This window comes from Colius striatus, chromosome 8, assembly GCF_028858725.1.
Source record: "Colius striatus isolate bColStr4 chromosome 8, bColStr4.1.hap1, whole genome shotgun sequence".
Classification (NCBI taxonomy): Eukaryota; Metazoa; Chordata; class Aves; order Coliiformes; family Coliidae; genus Colius; species Colius striatus.
The window spans coordinates 13,679,814-13,707,235 of record NC_084766.1 but is presented as its reverse complement, the minus strand read 5'-3'; the positions used below and the strand labels follow the sequence as shown (position 1 = coordinate 13,707,235).

Genomic DNA, 27,422 nt, shown 5'->3' with positions numbered 1-27,422 from the left:
CGAGGAGCCGCAGGGCCCGCAGGCAGCATCTGAGGCGGCGGCTCCTCCTCTCCAGCCATGGGTGAGCGGCGGCAGGGAGCGGGGCCGGGCTGGGCGGGGGGCGCCGCGGGTTAGCAGTGGCTTCAGCGCCGTTGCGGAGGCTCCCGCCCGGGCAGAAAATGTGTGCTGCGGCGGGAGCGGGGCTGGGGGCGGCCCGCGGCCTCGAGACGTGGCGGTGGTGCCGGCCCGGCGTCGGGGGCGGCCCCGGCCCCGCGCGCTGTCAGCCGGGGTGGCGGCGCGGGCGCGGGCGGGTCTGTCACTGCTTCCCTCCGTCCGTGTCGCTGGGCGGTGCGGCCGGCGGTGATGGAAACCAGGTGCTGTGCCGGGGGACCGCGCTTTGGGGAGACTGAGCGGTTTATGCTGGTGAGGACGCTTTAGTAGCGGAAAATACGTTTTCTGCTACCTGTCGGGAGGTACAGCCCGTAGCCGGAGGTTGTTTTTTTGCACAAATACTGTTTGCAGTAAGGGTCTGGCTGCGCATCCAGATTAGGAATGTGGTCTCTCGGGCCAAGCCTTGCGAGACAGACGATGGTGAGGCTGGCGACATCAGTGCCACCTGCAGATAGGCGCTTGGAGGCTGGTGCCTTGGGATGAGAAGGACCCTTTGCAGCCCTTCGTAGCTCATTTCGTGCCATGTACATATGGTCTATTCTATACACTCCTTGAGCTGCATTTAATAGAAAACATGCTGTTTGAAATTCGGAATTGTTATTTTTTTCCTAAAAAGCCGATACAAAAGAAATTGCTATATGCAAGTACACCTCACTTTAAAACAGACCTAAAATGTGTTTCTGCCTTACAAAACCTAGGCATGAGGGCTGACGGTAAAGACAGTAACTGTGGGGAGAATCAGTTCCAAAAGACAAAGTGAGGTCGCTCAAAAAAGGAATTTGTAGGATGCCTTTGGGCATGCTAATTATATATCGAGGGAGAGCTATGCACCTCAAGTCTGAATCCATCAGGGGATTTCCTATAATAACACTAACAATTAGTACTATCAGTAGCAAACCTAATAAACTAGGAAGCCTAAGGTGAGCTTTACCAATAGAAATGCTCCTGTTGTTGCAAACCTCCCTCTGTTCTAGACACGGGTGCTGCTCGACAGGGTTGATTCAGTCCCCAGCAGCTGAGCAGGAAGGAAGAGACAAACTAGTGAGCTGAGACTATCTGAGTAAATTTGTGCCAGAGCACTGTCACTAATTGTCTGCTGTGTCTTAGAATACTTTCTAGTTTGTTCTGTTGAGATAATGGTAAATTGAGAGACTACAAAAGTACATTTTCAGATTGTTTCAGATACATCATCTCAGCCGTTCTTTTTTCACCCTAGAAAACTGCGATATTGTGTACTGTTGGGCAATTTGGCATTTGAAAGGCTGTTAGGAATACAGAAAATTAGAAAGTAATTATCTCTGTTTCTAATATGTAATACCTGAATACCTAAAGCTGTGGTAACCAAGAAATGAGGCAAATCCATTTATTGCTGTTCGAGGAACTGAGAAAGTGTATGTTACAATAATTAGCATTTTTTCCTTTTGGTTTTAGTATATATAGTTCTTTATGCTTTCTGATGTGCAAAGAGATAAGGTTGTATACTAGTACTCAGATTTACAGAAAAGTCACCTCATGTTTTTTCTTGGATACAAATCTGCAGAGATATTTTGACATATTTCTCAACATCTTAAAAAAAAAAGATGATCTGTGCTCTTCACTTGTTTCTTTTTTACTTCATTTATTAGATTTAGTTGCAAATAGCAGAAAAAAAGTAAATCATCAACTTTTTTTGCTCCTTTCCAAGTTACTTTGATCTTGGTGAATAAACAAAAGGTTGTTCTGTCTGTTTCAGTTTGGCAAAATAGAGGATGGCCTGAATGTTTGAACTGCTTCTTTACAGGGGAAAATAAAATAAGAACCTTCCAAACACTCTTTTCATCAGTAGCAGGAGCTCTAAGAGGAAAAACTTTGTCTATTCTGTCAGATTAAGATGATTTTAAACACTATGGTTTTTTACTGGCTAAATTTGATCAGCAAATGTATTTTTGTAGTATATGTTTGGTAAAATTTACCAAAACTGCTTTTATGTTAAAGCAAAACCTTTTGTTCTTAAGCTTTGCTGTGTAGAAAATACTTTGTAGCTGTATAGGAAACTGAAATTTCAGTGTGTAATATGTAATATTTTCCTGAAACTGCTCCGGATTTACTGGCTCAGGCTATCTACAGCCTGAGAAGGAAAGCATGTGTTGATGTCACTGAAATTAAGACTATAGCAGAAAGTAGTTATATATAAGAAGTATGATGTCTTATTTCTGTAGGATACTATAGTACAACAAATAGATACTTAAATTAATGGGAATGCTGCTTTGGTATCGTGATAAGGGCACTGATTGCTGTTATGCAGCAGAGATTTTGAGTGCAGGACTTGATGCCTGTTTTAATTTGCAATTACTGGCTGCTGCTGAGATGCACTGGGACAACATAGTACCTGAGAACTGACATCTCTGGCCTTGTTTTTTAATTCACCTATTAAAACAATGTAAGATCTGTAAGACTGGTGTTTGTCAGAGTGGCTACATGGTTTATAGCACTTATTAAACTATTCCTTGGAGTTTATCTAGATGAAGATAAGTTTTTCTTTGAATGAAATGGGATACTGAGGTGCTGGACTATGTCCAGGGGTGGGCACTGGACTACCTGAAAGAGGGTTAAAGTGAGATGGAGGTTGATCTCTCTAGTAATGAATGATAGGACATGAGGAAATGGTCTTAAGTTGCTCCAGGGGATGTTCAGATTGGAGATTAGGAAGAACTTTTTCACTGAGAGAGTTTTTAAGCATTGGAACTGGGTGTCCAGGAAGATGGTGGAATTACTATGCCTTGAGATATTTAGAAGACATATGGCTGAGGTGCTGAGGGACATTGTTTAGTGATGGACTTGGCAGGGGTTAGCGGTTGGACTTGGTGATCTTAAAGGTCTGTTCTAACTGTAGTAATGCTTCTATGATAACTTTTTTTTTTAATCTTAGCTGTAAAGGACCCTACAGCTGTAGAAAGAGCAAATTTACTGAACATGGCTAAATTGAGTATCAAAGGACTCATTGAATCAGCTTTGAGCTTTGGCCGCACTCTGGATTCTGACTACCCACCATTGCAGCAGTTCTTTGTTGTCATGGAGCACTGCCTGAAGCATGGCCTTAAAGGTATGGTAATAGCTCTAGCTGCATATTTCTCATCCCAGACATGCCATTTTTCTTTTGTTCTTTCTATAAACCTTTTAAAATTGTGTCATTAATAATAGTTCACAAAGTATATTTCCACATTTACCGACTTCTTTTGTATACCATTTGTTGTAAGCAATCGAAAAATTACCACAACAGAATGTATGTATGTAGCTTATATTTTTAGCTAGTCATCTTTCTTATATTATTTTGCTCTAGCACAGCAATTTCATGATCACAGCAAATTAATTTGGAAGATGGCTTTGGATACTGGTGAACTGACCACTGTCAAAGTTATATTAGTCTAGGCTCAGGAGTTAACCCTTTTGTCACACCAGCTATTTTGAAAGAAGCTACCCCAGTAATTTAAATTGATTTACTTAATTTTCCTTTTCTTAGTGAGAAAGTCCTTTCTAAGTTACAATAAAACCATCTGGGGGCCTCTGGAACTTGTGGAGAAGTTATATCCAGAAGCTGAGGAAATAGCAGCAAGTGTCAGAGATTTGCCTGGCCTTAAGTAAGTAGTATTGTTAAAATAGAACAAAAAAAAAAAAAAAAAAAAGGACCTGATTGGGAATCTACAAATGTCTCATGATTTTATTTGGCATTAATCAAGTCGTTAAACATCTAGTGCATGATACTGGGGGAGAGCACAGGTGAATCTTGATAACTTTTCATGTTCTCCACAAAACAGATAAGAAATTAATATTTTTCTGTTCTTTTGAGTTCTTTTCTGATATTCCTGGGAGAAAAGTTTCCTGAATGGTGTAAAAAAACAGTGCAAAAAGGAACATGTTGTGTGTTAAACAGACGGTTGTTTACATCTGGAGCAAACACCCAAGTCCAATCAGCAAAAGCTGTATAAAACCAAAACTAACATACTGTTAAAGTCTTAGGCAGGTTTTCATATTCTTGTGTGTAGGATCCTTCTCAATTCTTCTGCACTCTGCTTTTGTATTTAGCTTTATAATTGGCCATACATTCAATTCCAAAAGGTGGTTTAGTTATGTTGTGATTGGTATATGGCAGCGTAAGAGGTATCATTTATAGCTTTAGACCTTATCTAAAACATATGGGCAGGTAAATTATTATTTACTCTTATTGAGGTCAGATGAAGTAATACCTTTTGCCAAGTGTGTTACACTCTTCCTGTCTTGATGTAGCATGTAGGTTTTGTTTGGGTTTTTTTTTGCTTTTGTATGATTACTACTTCAAAGTGCACAAGCACTAGCAAAGGAGGATTTAAAGGTCTAGGTTTAATTTGTTGGATATTAATGTTTGCCAGTTACATACCTTTTCATATTTTTTGAATTGTTTTTATAAGATACCACTGAATTTTTAAACAAGTATGAGTTAAATCTAGAATTCAGTACATGGTGTGTAGACCCAGAGAACAGGACTGGGAAGGCAACCTTGCATGGTAAATGGTAATGGACATTCAGTTACTTTTTTCACAGTTCCTCTGAAGACTTACAGAAAATGGCATTTCTATGCTTCTAGCCATATGCTATCAGAGAAAAAAAAAAGCTCATTGAAGTACTAAAACATGTAGAAACCTGCATATTTTCACTCTCTGAGCAGAAGAGTTAATTTTACTGTAAGGCACTTCTGTTTCCTCTATTCCTGATCTTTCCAGGGTCTGCTCCCAAGCCCAACTGAGCTGATGAACATTTTTCTGATATTATCCCAAAGCTTGGATGTTTTGGCTTCCCAGACTGCGTAGGTGAACTGATAGTTTAAAATACCCTTTCAGAAATAAGAATTACTCTACCAATAGACACATAAAAGGTGTTTTAAGACAGTGAGTTGATTGATACATTGTTGATTTTGGACTGTGTCTTCACGCCCTGTTTTTCAGAACACCGCTGGGCCGTGCCCGGGCCTGGTTACGGTTAGCACTAATGCAGAAGAAAATGGCCGACTACCTTCGCTGTTTAATTATTCAGAGGGATCTTCTCAGGTAAAAAAAAATGTAGATTTTGTTGATGATTTGTTTTTAGAGGTTTAGTCTCCTGGAAAAAAAAGGAAATCTGTTTACTCCTTAATGTATGTAGCAAAATGTAGCTTCTGGCCTGTGGGCCGATTTCCTTCAGTCTCCAGGGTAGAGAGACCAAACATTTCTACCTCATCAAGATTGAGGGCCAGCTGATAGACGAAGGAATGTGTCCTCCCCATCATGTAGGAGGGGTGTTCTGCAACATGCCTGACTGTTCTTTCATAGATGAGGATGATGGGGAAGGGCTCCTGCTGTATTCCTCCGCCATGCAGAATATGGACTAGAAACCTCTGGAGAGGAGATTAATTCACCCCTACCATATGAATGGTTTCCTACTGAGCTACCATTGCATGGAGCTATGTTGCCTTGAACTTTCCTTTCACAGTTCTCAAACTGTGAACTGTCACAGTTGTAAAACTAGCTGTCTTCTAGTATAACTTCCCCTTTCTGATGAGGCAGTTGAATCACAAAGGGGAAAAAAAAAGTTCATCTTAATTTAAATTCTATAACCTATACATATTTCTAATACTTGTCTTATATACCTAGATAATGCTGGTGTGTCAGGATGACATTGGTGTTCAATAGTTAATGACTTTTCCATTGAAGGCACAGTTTTTGTAGTCTAACACTTTATTTAAAAAATGCAAATGCAAGGTGGAGGAAGTAAATGTTGATATTCTTTTTGTTTAGTTAAGTGTTTGTATTTTAAAAACCCTTTTAGCGTTTCAGCCCATCCTCTGTCTCTTCTTTTAACCATTTAATCTCTTACTTGGCTTCCTTAATTTCAAGCCTGTTTTTTCACCCAAGGTAATTTTTTAACATTTTTCTTTTGCATTCCCTAGTGTTTCTTAGTAACATAAGAATTGTCTGACTCAGTGTGGCCAAACGTCCATCTGTTGCAGTATCCTATCCAAAAGTCACTAATAGCAAGTGTCTAGCCTTTTTTTAGTGGCAAAGTAAGACTTGCTCTACAATTTTCCCAGCCCTCCAGCAGTTTGTGGCTCAGATTTCTGGAGCCAAAGGTAATGTCTTTGTTTTTAATAGCCTCTGAGACAAACTGCACTTTCAGTTTTTAAATGAGGTGAAAATATGGGCAGACCCAGTTCATCTTTGAGGATGTTGGAGTACAGGTACAATAAGAGAAACAATTCTGATTTAGATGTCACTTACTAGTTTATTGGATGTAAGTATACTGAATATAACAAAAAGATGCAATTTTCTTCTTTAACAGTGAATTTTATGAGTATCATGCACTAATGATGGAAGAAGAAGGAGCAGTTATTGTTGGGCTATTAGTTGGCTTAAATGTGATAGATGCTAACCTGTGTGTGAAGGGAGAAGACCTCGATTCACAAGTAAGTCAGTACAGGTAAAGTAATGTACATGAAATCCATAATATGTTTATGTACAGTGAATTTTGTTACTACAGAGTTGTGACTTGTTAGAAATCTTACTAGAGGCTGTTCAGGGCGTAATACCAACAGCTGGTAAAATGGGAGCTGTTACATTAACCTCAGTATCAGTTGGATCAGACCTTTAGGTGGTGATAATTGTCAGAGTGCAAGGGCAAAGTTTTATGTATTGTTATCAAATGGCTGCAATAGTAGCAATGCAGAGTTCTTTCCATCTTAATTGCTTAACTTGTCCGTATCCTTTATGGGATAAGTATGGTTCAACAATCAGTTTATCCCCTGCAGTCCATTCACTGTTGCTTTGGAACATGATAGGAGTGTTACAAGGACCTGACACAAAAATTTGCTTTGTGTAGTGTAATAACAGATCTTCTAACAAGGTGACTGTTTTCAGTCCTAGACTGAAAAGGAGTTCTTCCTCCTTTGCAAAGTACTTTGACTTTGACCTCTGATCTTTCCTGAGAACATCTTGATGGATTCTTTTTAAAGGCAGATGCACAAGTATTTATAAATAAATGTAGACTGAGTTTGGTTCTCATTGTTTTTTTCCCAGCTTCTTTGTGGAAGAAAACTGTAATAGTTTAAGTGATTATTACTGTATTTCAGCATGTATTTGATGAAAAGGCAATTTCTGTGGCAAAGTTATAGCTAATTGGGAATGTGTGCTGTTGAATCATAGGGTTAATTTGTTAATTTTTGTGCTAGTTACTACCTAGTGTTTTAGGCACTGATGCTGCATACCAGATGATGTAACACTGAAAGGCCTGTAATTACAGTAGATCTATCAACATGCTGTTCTTAGTATTGAGAATAATACATGTGCATTATAAATCACAAAACCTATTGCTAGCTATACCTTTGTTATCTAGGTCACTTTCTGGCTTTGCAGTGGGAAGGGAGGCAATCTGAGGAAGTAGTAGTGGCTGTCCGGATGAGATTTTATAGTAGTTCTGTTTGTGAAGAGTAGTATAAATAAGGTACCTTTGTAAAGAAGCCAGAAGCAGCAAATTGTATGGAGCACAAAGAGAAACTTGTTCACGATCATGCAAGTCACATCCAGGAATACAGTTTTGATGTGTTACAAGAAAACTGTTCAATGGTGAAATGTGTAAAATGTGTGTATGCACACATGGAGAATTAAAACAAAGTATATATAGAGATATACTTATATCTCTATATAGAGGTAACATTTTACTTTTTTATAGAGGTAGTATTTTGCTTGAATAAGTGTTTGGAGAAGAGAGGTTTTTGGAAAGATATGGAAAGAATGATAGTAGAAGACTGTCATAGGAAACTGACAGGAGAGCATTGCATAAAGCAGGGAACTGTTAGACTTAGCAAATTACTTGTATTCTAAAGCTAAAGAGAGCTCAAGATGTGTCAGAGAGATTGAAACACTTCTGTGAAGAGACTGCTAGAGACTAAAAAGAAAAGGTTTTGATAAAGCAAAGATGGTTAAATACTTGGTTAGAGATCTGTGAATAGAGATGGAAACAGAACTCATAGTAATGTTATTTATAGTATATGTGATTAAATGATAGTTGAATAGAAAATAGATTTATTAGATTCAGAGTTATCAATGTTTAAAAAAATGAATGCAGTTGAGTTGGCACACCTGGGATTCAGCACATGTGGAGAAGTAGTATTATTTGGCAAGGAATAGTGGAAGACTAAACATGAGTGAAATACCAGTTTGGGAGATGTACTGTGATAGGAAATCATGTGAAATGCTGCAAACAAATTATCACAACTCTATTCAAATCAATGACAAGGTTGAGTACTATCTGATAATTCCTCAAATGAGAATCTTCTTGTAAGTTCTTGCGTAAGCTCAGTCAGAAGTTAAAATTCATCTTTTGTTTGGAATTTGATATATTGTACATTGTTAAATTTGTTCAAAGGTAGCTTTAAACAGAAACTGTGAGACTACACTTAGAAAAGAATTGCAGAAAAATTGTTTAACATGTTACAGTTCAGTAACTTGAGCTTCTGGCTGAAACTGATCCAACCTTAAAAAAGCTGATATAACTGAGATTTTAGCAATTACATAGGTGCAAGACCGTGAATATCAACAGCAGTTATTTGTATGATCTGAAACTGTACATTTGCTTTCCCCTAGGTGGGGGTGATTGATTTCTCGATGTATTTAAAGAGCGATGATGACATTGGGGGTAAGGAAAGGTATGTCCTTGCTAAATATTCAGATTTTGCAGGTTAACAAATTAAGTTCTTGTCTGGTGTCCTGCTCTTTGTAGAAATAAGTCAGATTTCCTAAGTCTTCTGATCTTCCCATCTTGAGTAGAATGGCATGCTACATTATTCTGTATTGCTAGTTTGCTTTAAGAATATTTCATGTTGATAAATTGCAATCAAAGCATTGTTTTTCTGTCGCTGATGTCACAATATATAAGTTGTTGACTTCATGATTATGAGATGCAATTGATTCCTTTTTAAAAAGCACAATTAAGATGGACATTTGCATATGATAGATACATGTCTTTTCACTACATAGTTCACTACATCGTCTTGTTAAAGCTAATTTTATAATGTGCTTGCTTTAGAGATGTACAGATTGCTGCAATTTTGGACCAAAAGAATTATGTTGAAGAACTGAACAGGCAACTGAAGTAAGTATTACTTTGAAGTATGTATGTCAGGCCAGGCTTACAGGTAAAACACATCTAATTCCTGTTGTACCACAGCTTTGTGAGCAAACTTCAGAGAAAGAAGTGCAAATTCTTAATGCTTAGACTGAGTCCGTAGTGAAGTTGGAAAGGATGTGCTCTTCTGGAGAGATTCAGGAAGTCTCAGTTGTCATGCTTTTGTTTTTGACAGAACCTTTGTTCTTCAAAGAAACGAAAAAACAGCAGACCAAAACTGAACCAGGTCATCACAATTCATAACTTCACAGGACTGAAAAGCTTGATCTGGATTTTAACTGAATTGTGTTTAACAGTTTTCAGAAAGTATTATGGACGTGAATTCACACATTGTTGTTTCTTTGCCTTTCCATGATATTTTAGTTTGTAGCTTTAATGCCTAAGACCAAAATTCAGTAGGTTCATTGCTTGCTGAAAAATATTGATACGCTGTGAGTTGTGGTTCCTCTAGAAACAGTTTTCAGAAAAGTGTCCTTTCCCCTTTACTTTCCTGAATGGAGCAAACCTCGTCCACCACTGCGTTTGTTACTGAGCAAACAGAGGAACAATGGTTGTAATTTTGTAAGGACTATTGTGCAAAAAACTGTGTGAGGAGCTAAAAAAGAAAAAAAACCCGGGCCAACAAAACTAAACAACAAACCTACAAAGAACTTGTGTAGAATCTGTAGTATAGCTGAACTTCTTGATATCTTTCTGAAGTATAATCATATTTTTTCACTTTTAATGCTGATGATCTGGATGGTTAGTTACTGTATGGCTGCTGCTGGGGTAAAGATAATTTGAAATTGCTGATTTGAAATTTGTAAATCGAAATTGTTAAAGATGATTTGAAATTGTATTGGTCACTGAAACGTGTTGGAAACCTTCAACAGTGCAAAATAACTGAGTGTGTCAAATATGAGCAAAATGAATGTAAGTGAAGGAAGAGAACGGACCTATCACAATTAATAACAGTGGTGTTTGTGTGGTAATAGCTGTGGGTGTCCCTCCTGTGTATTGAGTATGTTCTCATACACTGATTTATGCATGGAATTACTTGCAAACCAGTGGTTCAACAACCCTCCTATTTTATTTCAGGTCAGCTGCCCCTTTGTGCACATCCTAAAATACGTTAATCTCCTTTACCTTCCATTGTTAGCGAAGTAGTAACTTCTGAGAACCCCAGAGAAGATATATGTGGAAAAGTAAATGGTATTACAGAATAGGGTGGGTTTTTTTCCTCTGTGTGAAGTGCAGTATAAAAACATGCTTATAGTAGACATAGGAAATCAGTTAATGGAGAAGGCTTGGATGTAGTTCGATGCAATGAAAAACCTGCGGAGTAATAAAAGGGACTAACATTCTGGTGAAACTTATAAATGAAGTCAAGAAGCATCAAGAAAGGCGTAGCCTGAGGATAAATCTCAAAATGTGGAGAAGCAAATAATTTTGTGAAAGAACTGGGTTTTGTACGAGAACTTGCAGGGTGGATTTGTTATATGGGGGGAAAAAAAACCCAGGCTTCTCAATTGCCTTTTAAGGGAACTTATTTGGATACAATATCACTGTGAGGATTAAAGAGAAGGAGAATACATGTGAAGTCACACTCAACCAGGAGTTTAAGTGACAGGGATGACATTGGTAATTGGAAAGATGTATATAAGTGTCCAACAAAGGAAATGAATTTTCTTATATTTAGGGAAACCTCCAGTAATGGGAGCAGACTCTTTAGCTCTTAATGATTAATCATTGTAACTTGCATTAAAGCTTTTGAGCTTGGTTGAATGAGGATTGCTGTAATTTTGCTTAACTTTTTCTCTTTCAGTAGCACAGTTAGCAGTCTACATGCAAGGGTTGATTCACTGGAGAAATCAAACACTAAACTGATCGAAGAGGTATTTTCTTTTAGTAATATAGGATAGATATTATTTAATCTTAAACACTATTTTTCTGAATATACTTTAAGTATTTTAATCTACATAAGTTCTGTGTAATATGTTCAGATACCTTTCTTTTGGCTTGAAGAAAAGATGCTGTAGGTGCAGGGATTTGAAGTCAGCTTGCCTAGGCAGTTTGCTGCATCAGTAAATTAATTCTGTAGAACGTTGCAATTTTCCACCTTGGCTAAAAGCAGAAGAGAAGCCTTTCTTAATGCCAACTGTCAGTCTGATTTTGTGCAGATGACTAGACCATAACGTGTGACACCAATTGCCATGAAGAGACAGAAAGTAGTTCATCAAGCAATTTCTGTTACTGTTCTCAGCTTTAGCCAAAGGATTGTTTCTTTCTTATTTACCATATGCTTATAAGACAATCTGATTTTGTATGTATATCCCATATTTCTGGTTATCTTTGATGCCTGACTACATTCCAATATTTTTAGCTTTGTAAGAACACAGTTTTGGTTTTCATCTGAGCCGCTTGAGAAATAATTAATGAAGTAGAGAATTGCAACATCTAAATTCAGCTGTTGAAGGGATACCTACCTTCCTCTAGGTATTAATGTATCCAGATAGAGGGAAAACATTTTCTCTGAGTGTTAATTTCCGAAGGATTACAGTTGTTCCTTTACATGCCTTCAGCCCAGCTGATTTGATCAGATGGCTGACAATAAGGTATATACTCTAGGGCCCAGTTAAAATGTTTCTTCTTTTCTAAATATGTTTTCTTTTCATGAAGGAGAGGTTTTCTTCTGTAATAAGACATAATAATGCTATGCTAAGTTTAAAAAAAAACAAACAAAATTGGATATATTTAAATCCAAATGGAAAGAATAAATTGAAGATGGGGACAGGGAACTGTGAGTCTTTAAGTCTAATAAAGCAATGAAAAGAAACCATATTCATTACCAGACATGAAATAATGAAGAACCTTGGATGCACGTGCTGTTGTGTAGCAAAAGTGAGTCATTAGTAAAACCAGGAGTGTTTTATTTTCCTTAAAAACAATTAAACCTTTGTTTGGTAGACTGAGAGTAGAGCAGGGGATGTGTTAGTCTTGCATTCACAAAAGTGATCACACTACTTTTCCTTTTTTTTTTCCCCTTTCAGTTAGCAATAGCCAAAAACAATATCATTAAACTTCAGGAAGAAAACCATCAGTTAAGGAGTGAAAATACCCTTATTTTAATGAAAACACAGCATCATCTAGAGGTATGTTAGTTTTACCATGTTTAACATAGTAATGTCGTGTGGTTCATTGTCATTGCAATGTTCTTATGTTGCAACTTGCTGGGATAAATTTATACCAACTGTTACGAGGGAAAGGACATGTTAAATCTGGGAAGCTCTGTAATGGCATGATATATCAAAATTACAACACAAGATTGTTTTATAACTACATGCAAATTTTGTAGCATTTTTCCATATACTTTTTCCATGTACCATTTTTCTGTAAGCTATCTCTAAGAGCGTTTAAGGCAATATTACCTGAAAACTGTGTCAAAATGACACATATTTGAATTGGCAGGCTGTCTCTTCTGACCTGTCTCAATGTATGGAATGTTACCTGGACTAATTATGTATACAATTGCTGAACTTTGGTTTTTTAAGCTGTGGTTTGTGACTTCTTGTGTGTGTTTTGCAGAATAATGAGTGAAAGCATAGGTTAGGCAGATGTTTGGATGGCTGAGTACTGAAACAGTTGTGTATTACAGTGACTTACTGAAGAAGGGCTATACTGCAGGACAGATATTTGTTTTGCTAGATTTACTCAATTCTCTTTATAAAGTTGATGACCACATAGCATAAACAACTCTTTTTGTGTTTGAGCTGTGCTTGAAGAATGTGTTTATTTTTAAGCGTTTCCCCTACCCAGTCTTAGATACATGGTTTTAATTGCTCAACTTGTGATGAAGAAATATAGATTCACCGTGTCTTTACAGGCAACTAAAGTAGATGTTGAAGCAGAACTTCAGACATACAAACACTCCAGGCAAGGTTTAGATGAAATGTACAATGAAGCACATAGACAGCTTCGAGAAGAATCACAACTTCGACAAGTAAGTCTCCCTTTCTATGATTACACAGCACTTCTAGAAGTGATTATGCTTCAGAAGAGTCAGTAAATAAATATTTCTATTTTTGCTTTTGCAATCAATACCTTATATCTGTAACAATCTTGCTAAAGTGTAGTAAAGAAATGCATTTTCTTTGAGAAATGTTAGGTAAGTTATTCGCAATACTGTATGCTTTATATCTGTGCTCTGTACGTGTGCTAAATCTTTCTTGTGAGAATAGAAATCCTTCAGTTCTGTTTTGGTAATTAATACTTAGGCAACTCTGTGCAACACTGGCAGGGTAATCTTTTATAATGTGAGTTGTGCTCTCCCAAAATTAAGAAAAATCCCAACCTATTGGTCACTAAGTACATGAGAGTGTCGTTTTTATGTAGTGGATAACTTGCAAAGTTAAAGAGGGCAGAATTTATGAAGTGGTGAAATAAGTGATGCTGCAGCTCTGTTAGTTATCTTTTGTCTTTTTCAAAACAGAGATGCAATGTTGCATAATTATTTAAATGTTCTGTGTTGCATTGTGTTTGTATTTTACAGGACATGGAGAATGAGCTAGTGGTTCAAGTTAGTATGAAACATGAGATAGAACTTGCCATGAAGTTGCTAGAGAAGGATATCCATGAGAAGCAGGATACCCTCATAGGCCTTCGACAGCAGCTTGATGAAGTTAAAGCAATTAACATGGAGATGTACCAAAAGCTGCAGGTAGGGAAACAATCTGCTGTTAAATGGATGAGGTGACTTTGAGTAGAGAGATGCATTATCGTTTAGTTTAGTTAAATGTTGCTGTTTCTTGGGTCAGCTTGTCATTTTGGATCATTAGTGATGCATGCAGAATTTCACACAAAGAGATTCATAAGACAGTCACTTTGTGTTAGTGGGTTTGTAGAAGAAAAGAGCATGAGAATAAGATGATGGCCTAATAACATGCTATGTGGAATAAAGAGTAATAAATAGTATCTAGTGATACACTATTTATTTTATTTATTTTATATCTATATTTTATTATTATTATTTTATTTATTTTATTTATTTTTAGTGATACACTGTTTATTTACACTACCCTTCAGCTCAAGAGGGACAGGGAACTGCTGGAGAGAGTCCAGCACAGGGCCACCAAGATGATCAGGGGACTGGAACATCTTTCAAACGAGGAAAGGCTGCAGGAACTGGGGCTGTTTAGTCTGGAGAAGAGGAGACTGAGGGGAGATATTATTAACGTTCATAAATATCTAAAGGGTGGGTGTCAGGAGGTTGGGACATCCCTCTTTTCTACAGTAGATAGTAACAGGACAAGGGGTAATGGGATGAAGCTGGAACACAAAAAGTTCCACTTAAATATAAGAAAAAACTATTTCACTGTTCAGGTGAGGGAGCCCTGGCACAGGCTGCCCAGAGGGGGTGTGGAGTCTCCTTCCTTGGGGGTCTTCAAGACCTGCCTGGACATGTTCCTATGCAACCTGATCTAGGTGGACCTGCTTCTGCAGGGGGTTGGACTAGGTGATCTCTAAAGGTCCCTTCCAACCCCTACCATTCTATGATGCTATGATAATGACACTTTGGCCTGCGTTGTACTAAAAAAATAAGAGAATGCAGGTATGTAGTGAAGAGTTAAAGAGGAGATCTGAACTTTCAAAGTAAGGAAGGACATTTGGAAAAAAGACTGTTAAATGGAAAGAGCTAATTAGAGGTTGTTTTGTTTTTCTTTTTTAATCTGTTAAACTAAGGAAATCGGTAACAACACAGTGCTGCTTTGTGAGTATCAATCTGAGAGATCAACTGTGCAGTTAACAAATGGCAAACACCAGGGAAGTTTAGCAGTTAATTATTTATGCAGAATATAAATTTGATTTATGAAACAAGTTGTCAAAAAAAGCACAAGAAACCAGTCAAATCTTTGGCAGAATGAATGGAAAAAAAATAGGATGCTGCAGAGAGGTAATTGAGGTGATGGATGAAGGATGCTGCTTTTCTACCTGCTACTGTAGGGAAACTGGACCAGAGAAAGAATAATGTGAATGGATCTGGAAAGCAAAATAAGAAGAGAATGTTAGTCTGTATGTTGGGATCTTGAGGGATTTGTTTGTCTTTAGAAGCTGTACTTCTATGGAATGTGGGTAACACTAATTTAGCTTAATAACATTCAGATCCATTTCCTGGGCAGATTTAAATAGTTTAATCATGCCCAGTCTCTACTGTTTAGGGACCAGTGACAGTGTTGAACTATACAGCAAGGATAATTTTTTATTTAGATAAATGTTCTTTATCTAAAGAACTGTTTAACTTCAAAGGAGGGATGTAACAGCTCTGCAAGCAAGTAAAAAGTTGTGAAACGTGTTAGTAAAAGTCTTAAAAGATTTTCAGGCGCGTATGGTAGTTTGGTCAGAGTTGGAGAACCATAGCTTGAACCCAGGACTATGCAAAATTATTAGTAAGGGAACTAAAATGGAAAATAAGTGCTTATTAAATAGCATCTACACTTAGAGTACAAAGCAACAAATTTACTAGGTATAAAATTTTAAGTACTGTCAACCCCTGTTTTAGATGGGAATGTTTTAAAAAGAACCAAAGCCCAAAGCCATTTTAACTCTTTTTTTTCCCTTCAGATACTGAGGAAAAAAACACCATGAGGTAACAGCACTAAGTACCTACTTCAGCTTTAATCTTTTTTGTAACACAGGTTTCTGAAGATGCTATGAACGAAAAGAATGAAATAATTGGTCGATTAGAGGATAAGACCAATCAAATCAATGCTACTATGAAACAACTAGAACAAAGGTACAAGCCCGTCTTTGTTTTTCTTCATTTGTGTCTCCATCCCCTTACATTTGACTTCATTCTGATACAGTTGCCACTGAAATGTAGCTTGCACCTAGAAAATGTAAACATAATATTTGTGAAACTAACTAGTGCTTTACTATTTGATTTGTGGTTTATTTTTAACAAACACTTTTACTTTAAATACAGAGTTAATCTTTCAGTTTTCTTCGCCATCTTCCTTTTGGTTCCAGGCTTTTATGCTGAGATCAAAAATGATTCTTTCAGCTATTTCTAAACTCTGATTCATTATTACCTCTTTTATCTTTTCCTATATGAATGAAATGCAATGGAAATCAAAGCACTAATCTTGTTTATAATTAGGCATATGGTTAATATAAAAAGTTGAATGCCTTCATGAGGCACTGCTGTGTTTGCTGAACCTATTAAAAGTGCTGCCCTTTGCTTTGGAAGTACCGTTGTTTTCAGTGACCTAGTGAGTTTTTACGCTGAAGGTTGAAAAGCGAAAGACTAAAATTCCAGTATATAAATTTACACGATGGTTAGACTGCATGTGTTACAAAATGCTGCAGCGGGATTCATGTTTTAGTTGAGTGGCCTGTATGCAACATCAATCTTTTAATTGTAAAGTGTAACATCCCCATAAGCCCTGTCATGTTGATGTTTGACATGTCTTTTTTTTCATCTAAATCTAATTACGAAAAACATGGTTATGTATATTAAAAATTAGTGACATGAGTATTCTTTTATTGACATCCTTTTTTCCTCTTTTTTCTTTTTCTTTTTATCCTTTATCCCAATTCTTGTTTTTACTATTTTGCTGCCTTCATCTGTCTTTGATTTTTGTCCACTGCATTCATGAAGTGACAAAGATCTGTTAACTCAAACTAGGACTATTGCAATGTCATTTGTCAAATGTGCCAGCAATGAAGCTCAGCACCAGTATAAACTTGTCAAAGATATATCATTCTGAAAGCTCCTCCAGATTTGTTGGCTTTAAATAATTACCGATAAAATACAACTTCAGAATTTTAAACTTACAACTTTAAATATAAAGTGGTATTAGAAATCCTGCACTGTAACTGATCGTAGATGGGTTCTCTTTTGTTTTCTGAAAGCACATCATCTCCTATCTCATTTTACCCCTCTTAACAACAAACAAAAAGCTACTGCACTATTATTAAGCAAACCTAAGCTAGTTGTTTTATGCTATTTAATCACTTCCTAGTTGTCAAACAGTTTCTTTTAAAAGGTTAGCTCTCTTTGCTCTGGCTGTACATTTTAATGACATTTGTTTCTCATTAGTGATTTTTTCTATTTTTATGGTACTAATAGATATAAAAAGTAGCCCTTCTCACCAATATTTCCCTTCTGGACTGCTTATTTCTTTGACTTTTAGGCTGTGTTCATCCCAAAAGCGTGCTCGCTGTAGGATTTCTTGGTTGTAACTATCACTGTTTTCTTAAACAGAGTGACAGGAGTTTGGGGAAAGGGAATTGACTGCTATATCAGAAGGATATGTTTGAAAAAAGAGGATGTTGTCAACATGTGTGTTCTGTATGTGCAGCGGAAGAATTATTGGGTAAAACAGCTAAAGCACAATTTCATTTTGCCAGTGTGACCTGGATTAAAATGTGTTTGGAGCCTGGACTTCACTGGGGCTTCAGCCACGAAGGACAGCACTCTAGCAAATTTTGTAGCTCTGACTCCTGCCTAGAACAGCTGCACAGTGATAGCTACAGCAGAAGCAGTAGTGATATATAGGATTTATTTTAAGGCCCAGATCCTGAACTTGTGTAACATGTTTGTCAGCCAAGGATCTTGCCTGTCTGTGGCGGTCTGACCTGTAATCCTAACGTGTGGTTTTGCCCAATCCCTTTTCCCTCCCTCCGGTCATCATTAGACAGATCTTTACAACTCACTTTTTTTGCTTCGAGTTGCTGCTTGTCTGCACTGCAAAAATAAGAGAGTTTTAGCTACCGACTGCCCTTGATGCACTGCACCATATTCACTCAGAACTGTCAGGGGAGAGTTCACTGGGAAAAGAATCTTAAGGTCTTTCAGCAGAAGGGAATGTGTTTGCAAAAGTGGAGGCAGGATGCAGTAATGCAAAAAGAATTTCTGCTCCGTGATTATACAACCTTATTCCTTGGTCTGGAATCAGAAAGAGCCTTTAATGTGAGCTGGCTACTAAAAAATAAAATGAAATAAAAAGAAATGTCTCCCATCCTCAAAGAAAATCCAAACTAGAAACACTGAATAGAACAACAGGTAGACTGTAGCAGAGTGGATATGTTAACATCTGTCATCTATGCAAACAAATACCTGCCTCGGTATCATCTGAGTCACAAATCCTGTTGCTGGCTCTGTCCTGCTCAGCACTTCTCTGAATTACATTGCTGCAGTCAGCCTTGGTGCTAGCTTAGAGTGCTGTTAGCACTGGGTTGGTTAGCACGTTTCTGGGGTAGCAAGTTCCCTTTCTGCCTTGGTTGTGGAAACTCTGCTGCAGTTTAATTTGTGATTTACGAAGGGTTTTGACTTGCTTTTGGTGTTACTGTCCCGTGTAGCTTCGTTCAGCTGTTTCTGCCCAATGAATTGACCCTGCTTTTTCCCAGTAGTCTGTTTCCCATACATGTTTTGGCCCTCTGTGCAAATGAGATAGGGAACATTCTTAAAACAACTGATGTAGCTGAATGAGATAGTGCACACTTTAGAAGGTAATTTGATTCTGGTCCTTTTTCATTTGTTTACTGGCAGCTTTTGGAAACTCCTGCTGGTGGAACTTCATTAGTAGAAGCACAAAGTTAGCTGTATTGCTGACTTAATTTCCTTTTAGCTGACACTGGGAGTTGTGAATTGCTCTGCATTCAGCTAGCTGCAGGGAAGTGAGAAGTAAAGCACAGAAAGAGAATCATAGATTTCTGCCACCACTTTCCTGAGAGGCTCTTGCAATGGTTTTGTTAAACACGACACAGCACACGGGAACATGCAGTGGTGTGTTACAGGCTCTTTTACTCTCTGGCCTTTTCATCAAGGCAAGTGTAGCCGTGATAGAGCACAAGTCCCATTTTAGTACCTTTAGTTTTGTTGCATTACATCCATCTGTTTTTTGGACTGAGGAGGTGACCAAGCAGAGAGGAACCACAGTGCACTAATGGATTCCACAGGGAGTGCAAGCTGAAGCAGAGCCAACCCCCTGGAATTCAGAAAGGAAAGATTAAAGAAAAAATCCTTCATTGCTTGATTAATTGGTTTTATTTATTTTCTCTATAGTATGGAGCTATTTTAACCAGTGTAAGAATGCATTATTTTAATACAGATTATTTAAATTCATTTACCAATATGATGTAGTTGAGGTAGTTCTATAAAGGTAGTGGGACCCATCAGGGTGTGTCATGTTATATTAGGCTAGTTAAGTGCTCTGTATTCAGCCTTATGCCTGACTTGTTTTGAGCTGCTTTTGCACAGCCCATGCTCTGCCCTGTCTTAATGGGTGATTAGTACAAGCCAAGTACCTTCACAGGATTTGTTCTGGAAAAAACCCCAAACCCTTCCAAAAATGACACGTGAACACATGCTACAGGGGGAAAAAAGCGCATTACAGTATAAGCTTCGATACTAAAATATGTATCATCATGCTTTGGCATCTGTTATTCATGAGCATAAAATAAACCAGTGATTACTAACAGTGATTACTCTCTTACTGTATGAAAAAACCCAGGAGCTAGTTCTGTAGGCATTGTATGGATTTCTCGTTTGAGTTTGTGAGTTTCCCCCAAACTTTGTTTTTATTTAGAAATGTTTCTATTTCCCCATTTTTCTTTTATTTGTCTTCTTCACCCTCTACACCCTAGTTCTAGCTTCAGTTTTACCCAAAGTTGATTTGAATTACACCAGATTGCAGCAAGCAGAGAAGGCTCAAATGGAGGCTGAGACCGAGGACGAGAAACTTAAACAGGAGTATGTGAATAAATCTGAAAGTCTGCAGAAAGAATTATCCCAGAAGGAGAAACAACTGTAAGTAAATCTTTCCTGTTGGGAGACTTGTACAGCAGTAAACATACACGTTGCAATATGTCCTGTGTCTTAGTACTGGCTGGTTGTTCATAAATGGTTTTGAATGGAATGTAAGTACTAAAGATCTTTGTGTTAGATACTGGCAAAGTGGAAGAAAATGTACCATTTCAAGAAAGTCAGGCTACTTCTGGGTGCCTCTAAAAATGGTATGCAGCTTAAAAGGAAGGGGAAGAACAACATTATTTTTTGCCTAAAAGTGCCAGCTTAATTCACGAGGAAGTTATCATAAGTGGGGAAAATACGTAGTGTAGTAGAAGTAGTAATACACACATTTAACAAAACCCACAAGTATGTAGTAGAACAAACTTAAACAGAAGTGGCATAAGAATAGTGTAGTTGATCAGGCTTATCAATAAGGTAGAAATGCTTTAACTTGTCACTGTGCAACAAATAAAAATCCACAGGAATGATAAATATTAAAAATAATGTAAAAGCCATCTCTTTGATATTTCTCCTGTTAAATCCTTCTGTAGTGATTTAAATACAAATGTAAGGTAAAAAGCTCCCTGTAAGGGCAAGTTTTTTCCCTTTGGAAAGATAAATTAATTATTTAAGGCAGTGTAAGTCTGTGACACAACAAAGATTGGGGTTTAAAAATTAGTGATTTCATAGACTCCTAGAATGGTTTGGGTTGGAAGGAACTGTAAAGATCATCTAGTTCCAGCCTCCCTGCCATGGTCAGGGACATCTTCCGCTAGACCAGGTTGCTCAAAGCTCCATTGAACCATGCACACTTCCAGGGATGAGGCGGTCATAACCTCTCTGGGCAACCTGTGCCAGTGCCTCACCACCCTCACAGGGGAGAACTTATTCCTAATACCTAATCTAAATCTGCCCTCATTCAGTTTAAAGCCATTGCCACATGTCCTGTTACTACAACCCTGTCACCACATGCTCTTGTAAGGTCCTTTCCAATTCCAATTATTAGCCCGGTCTGCTTCTCTTACAACTCTGAATGTTAATAAACTTGTTTAACTGTCATGACAAATGTTCACTTTACTACCACAGTCATCTTTGCAGATTTTGGCAAAACAACAATTCAGACCCCAGCCTTAGAATTCTGCAATTCTGAAACCTCAAGGTCATGTTCACTTCTGATCTTTTCCAGCCAGATGCTGAGGTAGTGTCCCAAAATGTAAGTCTTGCCTTTAAAAACGGTTTTGGTTTTAAGACAGGAAAATTAATGTGGATACAGGTTTTCCATCAAAAAGCCTTGCATGACTACTCTTAGATTTTTTCCTCTTTTATTGTGTTGGCACAATTTAGATCGAGAGGCTTGAGCAGTGTGCTTCCATCCTTTGGTTTCTGTGTAACATTCTAAGCACCACCTCTTCCGTGAAGCCAATAGTGACATTCCACTTAGGGTGGGTCTTCCATTGGAGTAGCCCAAATTCCTTTGATTGGACTCCAGTTATACAAACAGAATTTAGAACCCTCTTTATAGTCAACCTCAGCTATGTAAAAGCTCAATAAAAATAGTAACTTGAAGTCCTTCCTCCTTTATTTCCAGTTCTCTACAAAATGCTATAAGCCTTAGTCTAAACCAGGAGAGTCACATCTAAGCATTTAAAACTCAAATATTTGATGAGCACCAGAGACACATGAACTCATTGTCTGCATAACCAGTGGCAGGGTTCTGCATGGTTGGTTTGTTTTATTGTAGAAGCAAGCTCTGTAAGGTTAAGGGAACTTTGCCTTATGCATGTTTTAAAAATACTTGTGAAGTGTGTGGTTAATCTTCTCTTGCTCATTTATTACAAAGGTCAGCTCTTCAAAATGATGCCACATTCTCAGTCCTTTAAGTACATTTCTTTTTAAAAGCATTTTCCAAGTGGCAAGATTTTCTTGTATTTATGACACCAAAGCCTAAAATCGTTTTGTATCAATGCATTGTTTCTGCTTTAGCAAACATATGGAGTATTTGTCTATTATGATACTAGTATATTGCACACAAAAATAGACTCATTTTTATTTTTAAAAAATGATACTCTTGTGCACAGTGATTTTTTGTTTGTTTGTTTTGCATGTTCTAGGCTTCAGCTGGAAACAGATTTGAAGATAGAAAAAGAGTGGCGGCAAACCTTAGAGGATGATCTTCAAAAGGAAAAGGAAACAGTATCTCATCTGAGAACAGGGACCCAAGAAATAATTAACCTTAAAAAAGTAAATTCAGCAGTAAAATGTGGCTAGTAATTTAGAGATTGGCTGCAAAGTTAGTTATGGGCTTAGGCATAGTTTTGTAAGAATTTCTGCAAGTAGATAAGAAGAATGAGGTTAACGTATTCTTACAAAGAGATTAAGAGAAAAAATGGGGTTATTTACTCCCCATGTAGTCCTCAGGTCTGAACTCAATGCTCTGAGTAAAGAAAGGACAAATCCTGGTTTTTCTTTCTGACTTTTATTGAAAACTGTCTTTTCATGGTAGGCCAGAAAGTGTTTCAGTTTCTCTCTGGTGCAGTATACGTGGGTAGGTGGTGGCAGTGATCTCTGCAAGCAAGTCGGTTTGTTTTCCTCCTAGGGAGGACTGCAGAAGCAGAAATGCTTCATCTATTGGGGGTCTAAGAAACATGAATCCTGAGATGTTGCTGTTTGAGTTGGGTTTGGAAATCTTAATAGACAGTGTTTGTTGCTTGGCTTTCCTAGTGAGATCAGCTTTGGGTAGTGGCAGTTCTGTAGGCACATAATTTTTTAAAAATAATTGTGGGTTTTTTTGTTTATTTGTTTTGTTTTAAGGAGTTCCTTAAACTTCAGGAAAAGAACAAGCAACTGAAAAGAATATGTCAGGACCAAGAAGCTGCTCTCCAAGAACTGGCATCGAAGCTGAGCGAGTAATTTCATTATTAGTGATAATTAATTTTGTCATATAAACTTGAATTAAGAAAAATAACAGGATGGTGCTCATGGGAATGAAACTGTGTATGACAGCCTTACCTCACCAGTTATCAAAAAGAAAGATGTCTGGTTAGGTCAGGTGTGCTTGTTTTTGGCTGGTGGGCTAACTGAACTCATGGGTGATTACAGTGCCCTGAACAGAAAATGTGAGTTTAAAAGGGCCTGAGGGCCTTGGAAGTTGATTTGCATTGAAAAGGGTTGGCTGGTTTGCTTGTTGTGGCTTCACAAAGAACCCAAGCAGAAGATAACAGCTTCATTAGGACAGTACTTATCTTTTTGTGACAATGCACGTTCATGGGTTCCTTTCTTTGAAGAGATGAAGAATCTCGGTGTGACAATCTGTAGGTCTGTAGGGAGTGTCAGGGGTTACTTTACCAGACTATACTGAGCAGTAAGCTCCAGGCAAAGCTCTCATTGTTATGTGTTGTTAAGTTTAATTTAATGATCTTTGTCTTCTGAGAAGTTTTGCTCTGATAGTATGTACTGTGACTCAGTTCTGAGTGGGTTGGTACTGGATGGCTGTGGGGAGGCTTCTCTGTAATGACATAACATGGTTTTGTACAGGGGCAGAAGTTTAAACTCTGGTCTTGTACCAGTGCCGTGTGCCAGTGTTGGGTATCTGCACAGAGCTCTGCTGGTACAAATTTCTGTCTACTTAGGCCCAAGCAAATTTACAGCCATTCAGAGGATCTGAGCTCTTTGGAGAGAGCTTGTCTTTCTATAGTGCTTAGTGTAGCTGGGAGTGCTACTGATTGCATCTCCTGGATGCTGCTCTAATGTGAAATAGTAACTAAAAGTAAAGAGTACTTTGCTTTTAAGTTTTTAAATACAGGTTTTCATGTTGTTAGACTGTAAGTGACAATACAGAAGGTTGAAATAACATTATCTTATTCTTTAGATCAAAGCTGAAAATAGAAGATATAAAGGAAGCAAACAAAGCTTTGCAGGTCAGTAATATTTGGAGGAAAGAGAGACTTTTGTATTTGACTGCTCCCTTTGATATAAGCACGGGGAGACTGCCCTCCAACAGCAGCTATGCAGAAGGCTCATATGACTTCCTCCGGTGGGGAATAACCACAGGCTCCCTGTAGTCTCATGGCAAAAAGATGTTCAGATGCTTTTGATTTTTCTTGTTTGAGAACTTATCTTGCAGTGGTGTAGACCCTTTACAGAGTGTGTCTGGGATGGAGTATGTAGCCAACTGAGCTTAAATTACATACAGCTACTCGGTGATCAAGAAATACTGGTTCATCCTGGGAGTTAAGTAAACTTGTAGCAGCAAAGCTGATAAAATATGATCTGTAATGTAGAGAGGTTTGGAACTTTTTTTAAAAGATATGCAGCAAGCACTTGCCAGCAGAGACGTCTGCACGTGCTTAATCACATGGTATGTCACCTTGTGTATTATTTCAGTCTAAGTGGCTGAAATTGTTTTGTTGAGCAGCTTCCTGTTTTTATTAATTGATTTAGACAACAGGAAATTAACAGTTCTTGACACTCTCCTGTTTTTGAGTGGGTTTTTTTGTGCTTCCCTCCGTCTTTGGGACTGTTTCTGTGTGATGGGGAGGGAAACAGGCTTCAGCTCTGACACCTGGATACCTTTCTGCTTTTCCCAGCTCGGCTCTTGACCAGCTTTACTACCTCAAGCATGTTCTCTTTGCACCTATTCCTCCTCTGTCTTTTCTCTTAGGGTTTTGCAGTATTTTGGAGCAGTCTTGTGCCGCTTTAGAGTGTCTTTGTGACATTGTACTGACCTCAGGGATTTAAGTAATTCAGGCAGTAAAGGTGCTACTCTTGATTTATCTTGTGCCCTGGAACCCAAACTTTAACTTCATCAGGTACCTACAGTTAGTGATCATTTTTCTCTCCAGGGCCAGGTTTGGTTGAAGGACAAGGAGGCTACGCATTGCAAGTTATGTGAAAAGGAATTTTCTCTTTCCAAAAGGAAGGTAAAACTTAACTACATTTCTTCCAACTTGTTTACATGTATTATGAGAAAAATGTTATCTTGGGGGTGTGGCATGAAATGTCAATGCTCAGATGAATACATAGTTATTTTTGAGATGTCTTTGATATGTACAAAGCAAATGGCCCTAAATTCAAAAGAAACAATGCCTTTTGGTGGAGTGCTGCAAAGGAACATACTTAAAAACTATTCAGCCTCCTTTGTGGAAGCATCATCTCAAACGCTTGTCTGCTCTGGCACTGTTACAATTTGACATGTGTGGAAGCCTTTTGATGACATTCTTTTATACTATAGACTAAGAAATGATGAGTTCATTGTTGTTTTAAGCAAAATATGGTGTTAATTTCTGTGGTTTATGGTGTGTGCAATAATTTTTATTTTACCTTTTAAAGTGAAATCTCAATGAGCTACCTGGCAGAATCATCCACTCTCTTGAACAGCATTGCTTATACTTTTATATAGCAGAGTGTGTTCTTAATCCAGGGACTGAACTGAATCTGCAAAGCAGATACAGATAGATACATTAAAAAATCTATAGTCCTAGACAGACCATGGTGCATGTGTAGGATCACATCATAGATTGGGATTTAGATGGATTATCTTCTGAAAGGTGATTCCATGCTCAGACCAAAGAAGTGGAAGGAATCGCCTTTCAGGTTGCTCTGTGTATATTGTTTATTAGTATCCAATTACCAAGTCTATTTCCATTGTAAATATTAATTTTTAATCTTCTCCTCATTGTTCAGCATCATTGTAGAAACTGTGGTGAGATCTTCTGTAATGCCTGCTCTGACAATGAACTGCCTCTGCCTTCTTCACCAAAGCCTGTTCGGGTCTGTGATTCCTGCCATGCTATCCTTATACAGAGGTGCTCTTCCAATGTGCCATAAGGTTATTTTCCAGATATTTATTACCTTTTGGTATTTAGAAAATCCTGTACAAAACAAACCAAATAAAGCAGCCAACAGTACAACAGTGTTTCCAGGATTTCAGGTAAGCAGTTTAGAGTTGCATTTTGAAGTACCACGGAGAAGTTACTCATCTGCTTCCTGTTGAAACAAGTGGAGAAAATGAGACCCAAATGTAGAAAATGCACATGCTACAAATACAGACGTCGATGTTAAGTCTAACAGATGTCTCAGGAGCTCTTTTGGAGGAAGCAGAGCAACCTATCGAGGAGGCTTGCTGTTAACATGTATTTGATCAATATCTTAGTCCTTAGGACAATGTTGGAAAATACACTTACCTGCTTTTACAGGCTCGTCTGCAACAAGCCCAACCTGATTCTGCTGCAGAATGTGCCTGTGATGTGCTGCTGTGAAGCCAAATGGTGCAGTAGCCAGTTTTAAATTGCATTTTTAAAAAGTGGTGCAATTAATGAAGTGGTCCAATAGGTTATTGCAAAAACCGTATGTGTGTTTACTTCCCCTCAGTTATCAAGATTTCATACATCCAAGAATGTTGCACTGACAGCTCTGTTCCTTGTAGTTGCAGATATGGAGGGAGATTGTCAGCCAGGTAACGAAGGGTGCCTCTGAGCACTTGTTAACTGAAGGGTGTGTTGTGCTGAAATAATGTTTGAAATTAACTGTTAATTTGACATTTCCATATTCCCACTGAGAGCTGTCCATCGTGATTTTTTTTGCTTGACATTATCCATAACCTTGAAAAAGTGTCTTTCCATTGGTTTTGTGTAAGTGGTGCTTTCAGACTTGCACATGTAGTTGTTGTACCTCTAGAAGCAGAGGGAATCTGCCACCAAGACTAGGATTAAATCCTGGGGACTGCATCCTTCCTGTGGTAGACAGGAAGATTCTTCCTTATTTTGCCATCATCTTTCTCCATCTTTCAGAGTTTGTTCCTAAACCTCATCTTTTTACCAGAGCACTTTTGAGCATGTCTAGGTCTGACTGCTCTGCACACCAGTGGTGGAATGACAATTTTGCTGGAATGAAGATCCATATTCCTCCTGTAGGCAGATATGAATCTCCTCATATCTGATACGAAACACCCTTTGATAATTGTCCTCACTGCCAGTCACTGCACCAGACCCAGTCCCCCATCCTCCCCAGGGGTGACCCACCCACAAGCCATCAGCAGAATCACCACCCTGGTCATTCCTTCAGCCAGAGCCAGGGAATGTTCTTACCAACAGGAAAAGGGAGGCTTTGAAACAGGCCTTGTAATTGTTCTGGCACACTTGTTGGGCTTCACTTTGCCATTCAAGGATAAGTATTTAGTTAATGTTCTAGAAGTGAACGGAGCTGTTTTTAACACCTCAATGGAGTCGCTTATGTAGCTTTTGTAAAAAAAAATGTTTTTAAAATTACCTGCTGTAACTTTTTGTAAAATACAAACCAAATACTTGTAAATCTGTGAATAGCTTTTGGGAAAAAAATA

The 27,422-nt window shown here is 38.1% G+C and overlaps 1 protein-coding gene across 4 annotated transcripts; it reads left to right on the top strand.

Annotated features, from left to right (window-relative positions):
* RUFY2 (RUN and FYVE domain containing 2) lies at positions 1-27,408 on the top strand. Of its 4 annotated transcripts, none has more exons than XM_062001520.1 (18): positions 1-61; positions 3,059-3,232; positions 3,650-3,767; positions 5,109-5,210; positions 6,478-6,601; positions 8,778-8,839; positions 9,220-9,285; positions 11,126-11,192; positions 12,348-12,449; positions 13,181-13,297; positions 13,847-14,014; positions 15,990-16,087; positions 19,985-20,104; positions 22,198-22,327; positions 22,898-22,992; positions 23,955-24,003; positions 24,928-25,005; positions 25,769-27,408. In XM_062001520.1, the coding sequence occupies exons 1-18, from the start codon at positions 58-60 to the stop codon at positions 25,910-25,912; spliced, it is 1,818 nt and encodes a 605-aa protein (XP_061857504.1). In that variant the 5' UTR covers positions 1-57; the 3' UTR covers positions 25,913-27,408. The 4 variants fall into 4 exon arrangements, with proteins under 4 accessions (XP_061857504.1, XP_061857503.1, XP_061857506.1 ...); XM_062001519.1 differs by having other exon boundaries at positions 11,123-11,192; XM_062001521.1 differs by lacking the exons at positions 1-61; positions 3,650-3,767 and having other exon boundaries at positions 3,202-3,232; positions 11,123-11,192.
* Positions 27,409-27,422: the final 14 nt, after the last annotated feature.